Source organism: Moschus berezovskii, chromosome X (genome assembly GCF_049115385.1).
Source record: "Moschus berezovskii isolate FMDL1 chromosome X, NW_MosBer_1.0, whole genome shotgun sequence".
Lineage (NCBI taxonomy): Eukaryota > Metazoa > Chordata > Mammalia > Artiodactyla > Moschidae > Moschus > Moschus berezovskii.
This window is the reverse complement of record NC_142488.1, coordinates 33952679-33960481: the sequence shown is the minus strand read 5'-3', so window position 1 is coordinate 33960481 and position 7803 is coordinate 33952679. Positions and strand designations below refer to the sequence as shown.

General features: G+C 42.3%; 1 protein-coding gene and 1 pseudogene across 1 annotated transcript; one reads left to right on the top strand and one right to left on the bottom strand.

Annotated features, from left to right (window-relative positions):
- Window positions 1–283: 283 nt before the first annotated feature.
- LOC129563839 (protein farnesyltransferase/geranylgeranyltransferase type-1 subunit alpha pseudogene) lies at window positions 284–1435 on the top strand (annotated as a pseudogene).
- Window positions 1436–6263: 4828 nt separating this feature from the next.
- Window positions 6264–7304, bottom strand: LOC129563838 (melanoma-associated antigen B16-like). Its single transcript, XM_055437565.2, has one exon. It carries the CDS (start codon window positions 7302–7304, stop codon window positions 6264–6266), a length of 1041 nt encoding a protein of 346 aa, XP_055293540.2.
- Window positions 7305–7803: the final 499 nt, after the last annotated feature.

The following is a 7803-nucleotide window of genomic DNA, read 5'->3' as shown; positions in this document are numbered from 1 at the left end:
GAATTACTAGACTTACTGCCGTGATCATTTTATAATGCATGTAAAGGTTGATTCAGTTATGTAGTTAACCTGAAACTAATATTACATCAACCATACGTCAATAGAAAATAAATTTTAAAAAGTTGTATTTCTTACAGGAAAGTGTAAATTAGGTAAAATTGCAATTTCTCAACATCTGGCATTAAATCAAATATTACCAGGACTGGGGAGAAGGAAGAATATAATATTAGGAGAAAATTAATCAATCAAAACTGACCTGGACTTCGCCCGGGGCAGAGCAGAGATGGCGTCTGCCCACGAGGTCGGGGAGGCTGCACAGGGCGGGGAGCCTGGTCAGTCGGAGCTGCCGCCGCCCCAGCCGCATCCTCCGCCTCCCAGACGCCGCAGGAAGAGGCGGCGGCGTCCTCTATGGACGATGGGTTTCTGAGCCTGGACTCACCCACCTATGTCCTGTACAGGGACAGGGCAGAATGGGCTGATATAGATCCAGTGCCGCAGAATGATGGCCCTAATCCAGTGGTCCAGATCATTTATAATGAGAAATTTCAGGACGTCTATGATTATTTCCGGGCTGTCGTGCAGCGTGACAAGAGAAGTGGATGGGCTTTTAAATTAACCAGAGATGGTATTGAGTATAATTCAGCCAATTACACAGTGTGGCATTTCTGGAGAGTTCTCTTAAAGTCACACCAGAAGGATCTACATGAGGAAATGAACTACATCTCGGCAATAATTGAGAAGCTGCCCCAAAACTATCAAGTTTGGCATCATAGGCGAGTGCTGGTGGAATGGCTGAGAGACCCATCACAGGAGCTTGAATTTATTCCTGATATTCTTACTCAGGATGCAAAGAATTACCACGCCTGGCAACACCAGACAGTGCGTTATTCAGGAATTTAAACTTTGGGATAATGAGCTGCCTTATGTAGACCATCTTCTCAAAGAGCACATGAGAAATAACTCTGTCTGGAATCAAAGATACTTTGTAATTTCTAACACCGCGGGCTACAGTGATCATGCTATACTGGAGAGAGAAGTCCAGTACACTTTGGAAATGATCAAACTAATCGCACATAATGAAAGTGCGTGGAATTATTTGAAAAGGATTTTGCAGGATCGTGGTCTTTCCAAATATCCCAATCTGTTAAATCAATTACTTGACTTACAACCAAGTCACAGCTCCCCCTACTTAATTGCCCTTCTCATGGATATCTATGAAGACATGCTAGAAAACCAATGTGACAACAAGGAGGACATTCTTAATAAAGCATTAGAGTTATGTGAAATCCTAAAGAAAAGGACACTATATTGGAGATACATTGGAAGATCCCTTCAAAGCAAACACAGCACAGAAAGTGACCCACCTACAATGTATAGCAATAACACCATCTCGACGAACTTTATGGGATGCTTTTATTTTTTTAAGAGACTCTAATGAAGGAGTTAAAAACTACAGTGATCATTTCTTTTGCCTGTGGTGTAAAACATACAGCACACAGGTACTGCTTTTTAACATGAACTAAGTGTGTGCTCCTTGGATGCTGCTGCTATTCAGACTAGTTCCAAGTAACTTCATTTTTTTTTAAGCAGAGAATTTAGGGGAGGAAGAGGAAGCAGAAAGTCCCATAAAGGAACTTTTGTAGTCTTATCAACATTTACTCTGCTTAGCATCAACTCCTCCCTAAATGATTTGTGTGTCAGGAGGTGCAGTGTTCAGAAGGATGCCATTTCCTTCCCTGGAGAAGGAAATGGCAACCCACTCCAGTATTCTTGCCTGGAGAATCCCATGGACAGAGGAGCCTGGTGAGCCACAGTCCAGGGGGTCGCAGAGAGTCAGACATGACTGAGCAAGTGACTGAAGGATGTAAGTAACTTACCTTTCGGTTCAGAAGGCAGGGAATGCAGTTGTTACATTAAAGCTGCTCTGCCACACTCATAGCATCTTGCTCTCATTGTAACCAACTACTGCCAAAAGAATGGTTTTGTAATAAAATTATAGATGTATTCTAAAACAAACAGAAAAACTGACCTGGAAATGACATGGGTGATGGAATGAGTAGACAAGAACAACAGAGCAGTCATTATAACTGTATTTCATTTGTTCTGGTGAATTTTGCCCTGTTTGTTCCACTGGAAACAGGTATAGCTTACAGAGGACTGAAAAACTGGCCAGCAGGTCAGGTTTCAGTCTGGACAACAAAGTGCACTGGAGGAGACTCAGGGGATGGACACTGTATTGCAGAGAGAACGCAAGCTGATAAAATGCTAGCCTCTGCGCAGAGTGGGCTCTCAAGGAATCCTTTGAAGGGCTGGGATAGCAGACCTTAAGTAGATGAAGCACACAGACAATCCTCAAATTGTGTTTGTTTCAATCTTTATTCTTTAAATTTGCTTTAAGTTCCTGGCTACTACATTCTTCTTTCTTTATCCTGAGAGGCACTAAGGGGAAGTGAGAAGAGAGGTAAGAGGCAGAGGGTCTGCCTCAGGCTGGGGAGAGTGGAGCAGAGTCGGCTCTGGATGAATTCAGATAAGAGGTCTAGGAGTGGCAGCTCTGTCACAGACCAGACATATGAAATCAGAAAAAGTCACAGGCTCTTTGAGCCTGAGAATCTTCATACGTGAATTTGGTTTTATAATTCCATTTTATAAGACTTCCGTAATGTGTATGAAGTATACAAACACATGGCACAGTGCCTGGCATACAATAGGGCTTGGATGAGTGAGAGTTATTGCTGTGACTAAGTTGACTGCCAATCTTAACCCCCCACCTGTCTTTGTGCATGTGTGTATATGAGTGTGCATTGTCTAGGTATAAGCTTTCTCAGAAAACATGAAGTGCTACAGGATATAGTATGTCAAATCAGACCAAATCAGACAGTGGGACTGTCTTCCCAGCTAGATGTAACTGAAATTTCCTAGAAGGTTCAAGGGTGAACCTCTTCCCTCTCTCCCAATCACCACATGTAGGGCTTCATAATATATTAATCCTTCCTTCTCTGTGTCTTACCTACAGTGGATGACTGAAATTACATATTTTTTATATATTTATATATATAATGTTTATTCCCATTCATGCCCATAATAAAGCTCAACTCACAAACCAGCCAGCATCACTAATCTTGTACTTTGGGCTACTAAATAAAATAATGGTTATTTGAACACGAGCACTGTGAAACTTCAGTAGTCAATGTGATAACAGAGTCTATAAGTCTACTAAGTGACTAACAGGAGTAATATGCTGCACAAAGGGAATCCTGTCCCAGGAGGAATGGAGCAGGAGAGAATGAGATTTAATCACAATACTCAGAACTGCAAGCAATTTAAATTTTGTGAATCATGTATTTCTGAAATTTTTTATTTATATTTTAATATTTAGGACCACAGTTGACTGTGGGTAAGTGAAATATTAGAAAGCACAACCAGAAGCCTTCCCTGGTGGTCCAGTGGCTAAGACTCCACGATACCAGGGCAGAGGATCTGGGTCTGATCCCTGGTCAGGAAATTAGATTGTGCATGCTGAAGTTAAGAGTTCACACGTTGCAATTAAAGATTCCGTATGCTACAATCAAAAGATCCCACATGCCACAACAAAGATCTGGCACAAATAAAATTTTAAAAACAACCAGGATAAGGGGGCACTACCATATTTCACCCTCAAAATTCCACTTTGGCATATTGGTTATTTTGAATTGAAGGTACTTAAGAAATAGTTGCAGAGACATTACTTTGCCAACCAAGGTCCGTCTAGTCAAGGCTATGGTTTTTCCCGTGGTCATGTATGGATGTGAGAGTTGGACTGTGAAGAAAGCTGATCGCCGAAGAATTGATGCTTTTGAACTGTGGTGCTGGAGAAGACTCTTGAGAGTCCCTTGGACTGCAAGGAGATCCAACCAGTCCATTCTAAAGGAGATCAGTCCTGGGTGTTCATTGGAAGGACTGATGCTAAAGCTGAAACTCCAATACTTTGGCCACCTCATGCGACGAGTTGACTCACTGGAAAAGACTCTGATGCTGGGAGGGATTGGGGGCGGGAGGAGAAGGGGACGACAGAGAATGAGATGGCTGGATGGCATCACCGACTCGATGGACATGAGTTTGAGTGAACTCCGGGAGTTGGTGATGGACAGGGAGGCCTGGCGTGCTGTGATTCACGGGGTTGCAAAGAGTCGGACACGACTGAGCGACTGAACTGAACTGAACTGAAGAAATAGTTGGCCCTTCTTTGTCCCCCTGAAAGCAGGAGATAAGCCTCCAATACGAAATGTACTCTCCCTGTACCAGGAGGGTAGAAGACATCTGTTATCAGTAGACACAGAGAACTGAAAGCCAAAAAGATTGTATAAACAAACATTGTTACTACTTGGCCATTTAATATACTTAGTCCAAACGCCTTTGTCATGTCAAATTTGTCTAAAAGTTTCCTGCTTGAGTCACTTCTTTGAGTCTCATTTTTGTGGTGCTCCCATATATATAAAATTGTTTATCCCCTATTAATCTCTCCTTTTATTACAAGGAAGTTTTAGCCAAGAACTTAAAAGGGGACATGGAAAATTATTTTTTTTCTCCTTTATACCCCCCATGCAACCCTTCCCCCACTTTAACATTAATTTCAACCTGACCAAAACTTTAGCTCTCAAATCCCTTGCCAAATTACAGTGAAGACAGCTTGATTAAATTCTTTGAATGGAATGAGCGCTGGCTCTCCTAGGTGATAGCCATCTGTTAGCCCTGTGGCTTCTGGTCTAATCTCAAGGGAGTATCTTCTATATTTCTCAGAAACTCCTTAGAGGTGACATATACAAAAGAAACAAACAAACAAAAAACTTAAGTTTGTGCATGAGTTCAGATGCACTGGGACAAGAATGCAGGTCACATTCCATTCCTGTTCCAAGTGAGAATTTCTCTCTGGTTTACCTGAGATCAAAAAGTAACAGGTAACAGCACTTTACATCTCTTGACATTGTCCTTTTAACACTTGAAACACATCATCTGAAGGTTTTGTTCCTGCTCATGATGCCATCAGCCTCATCTGACCCACCATTCAGTTTCAAGTAAAATTAATTACCACGGAAGGACTTAAACGGTTCTTTTCCCCCGTCCTTCAATATTTATTTTTTATTTATATACTTTTTAGAATTATACGCTTCTATTATTTTTAAACTTTTTAGGAAGATTGTATTTCAATTGAAAAAAAATTATACAAGTTTAAAGGTTACTTTCCATTTTCAGTTATTACAAAGTATTGGCTGTATTCCCTATGTTGTATAATGTATCCTTGATCCTATCTTATAGCCAACACTGTGTCTCCTAATTCTCCACCCCTAATTGACCCCCCCACCCCACACTGGTAACTGGGCTTCCCCAGTGGCTCAGCAATAAAAAAATCCATCTTCAACACAGGAGAAGTAGGTTCAATCCCTGGGTCAAGAAGATTTCCTGGAGAAAGAAATGGCAACCCTCTCTAGTATTCGTGCCTGGGAAACTCCACAGACAGAGTTAGCCTGGTGGGCTACTGTTCATAGGGTTGCAAAAGGGTCAGACACAAGTTAGCAACTAAACAAGAACATTTCATACACATTCTTGAAAGAACGAGGCAAATTCATTGTACTTATCATTCAACTTTATAAAATAAGCATTGAAAAGATAAGAGAACTAAAATTTCAGTAACATTTTTTCTTTGGATTCCATCTATCTTAAAGTTGATTTCTTTCACATTTGCAAGGAAATGTCTATAGCAGTGGACTTCCCTGGTGGCTCAGCAGATAAAGAATCTACCTGAAATGCAGAAGATGCAGGAGACTTGGGTTTGATCCCTGGTCTGGAAGATCCCCTGGAGGAGGGCTACAGTCCATAGGGTCGCAAATAGACACAAATGAAGTGACTTAGCACACACACACGCACGCCTACAGCAGTATCATGTTAACTTGTTTCAGATGACAAAATAAAATGGATGGATTCACAATTTATAAAACAACAGAGCTCTTACAATTAAATATTATAGCATGAAATGCATCATTAATAATCATAAAGTTTTGAAAGCAATTAAACCTATATTAAAAGAATTATTTGAATAATGAATATATCAAAAAAGAATAAATTTTCAAGTTACACATACAACATAGGGACACACGGTCATATATACTGTTTTCCTTTCAGCCCCACCTCAAATCTAAATTACAGGAACACTAACTGCCTCTTCGAACAATGCATGAAGAAACTATCCCTGACTCCCTTAGTTGAGGAAGAAGCTGCTAGTCTCAACACTAGAACTTGGAGTGGCGGAGACCCTTGGCTGAAATTCTGGCCTGAGCTTTCTCTTTTTCATCTTGCAAAGCCTCCTCATACGCAAATGGGAAAGAACTTGGGTCAGTCCCATGAACGTTGGCGATAAACTTCAGGACCTTCATCTTGGTGGTTTCGGCATGAGCTCTGGGGCCCCACAGGAACTCCAATTGCACAGGATCAGCACTGGCCACCTGCCGGTATTCTAGGTATCCTTCCCTCACGAAATCTTTGGTGATGAGCTGCCTGGGCTCCCCAAAGATGAAGTGCTTCTTCCCAGAATATAGCCCGGTCACATTCAGAACTTCCCAAACTTCTTCTTCGGTGGCACGGTTGCCCCTCATGAAGATCACGCCCAGGATAAGTATCAGGATGCCGGTCTTGGGCACGCCTGCTTCACCATGCATCATGCCATCATAGGTGAAGCCTGATGTAATGAAAAGGCCATAGCAGTGGTTGGTGGGATCCACTTCCTTCAGATCAAGGCCAAAGAGCATCTTCATGCGCTCAGAGGCTTTCAGGAGGATATAAGGGAAGTGGACTTTGAAATTGTTGATGACAACCTTGAGCATTTCTGCTTTTGTTACTGGCTCTTTCATTCGATACTTGAACAGCAGGAAATTCACCAATATAGCTACTTGACTATCTAGAGCATCCACAGGCACATTCATGAAATCTGGCACAGCCTCTGAGGTGCCTGCCATAGCCTGTGAGGTGCTTGGACTATTCTCACCTTGATTCATGGAGACCTCATTTGATTTGCTGGATGCAGTGGCTGTGATGCCAATGGAAGATGTGGAGAAACTCTGAGCCCCCTCAGGAGTATTGGGTTTATCACCAGCAGGAGCCTCCTTCGAATTTCCAGGCATTTCAGGATGGGAGAAGAGATGGGTCTCCTCCAGAGCCCTGGAGATCTGTGCAATGTCCAGGTCCTGGAACTGAGTGCTGGTTTGAAGGGATTGATGCTGTGCATGTTTTGAATTCTTATAACGCTTAGACAGTTTGATTCTTACAGGTGGCATTTGGCAGCAGTGTGCAATGGGAAATCACCACCTAAGGGAAAGAAAGCAGATATGAGTGGCCTCAGCTGGTATACTCAACTGTGGTGGCTCAGATAAAAGTTGCCTTTAATAGACTTTTTGCTAACAGTGCTGTAGGATCTCACAGGTCTCCTGGCTGCTGTGTCCCTCATGAAGGAGGAATCCTAATGTTCCTCAGGGACCAGGCAGTCAACCCAGGCTAAAAATTATCAGGGATCACACAGGCAGGTGTATCGTGTCTCTGTAGCACCATTACCTTTCTGAAAAGGGTGGTTCCATCGGTCCTCACTCAGTTTCATTACCTTGGCCTGTGCCAGGACCTCTTCTCCCATGCTTAAATATGAGGCTATTCTCCTAAGACCAATTAATGTCACATCTCTTAAAATAACTGAGGAGGATGTGCTGAGGTACCTTCTCCAGAATCTCTACCTGTGATCTCCCAGGGATGACAACAAAGTTAAAATTGTAGATGCTATCTCTG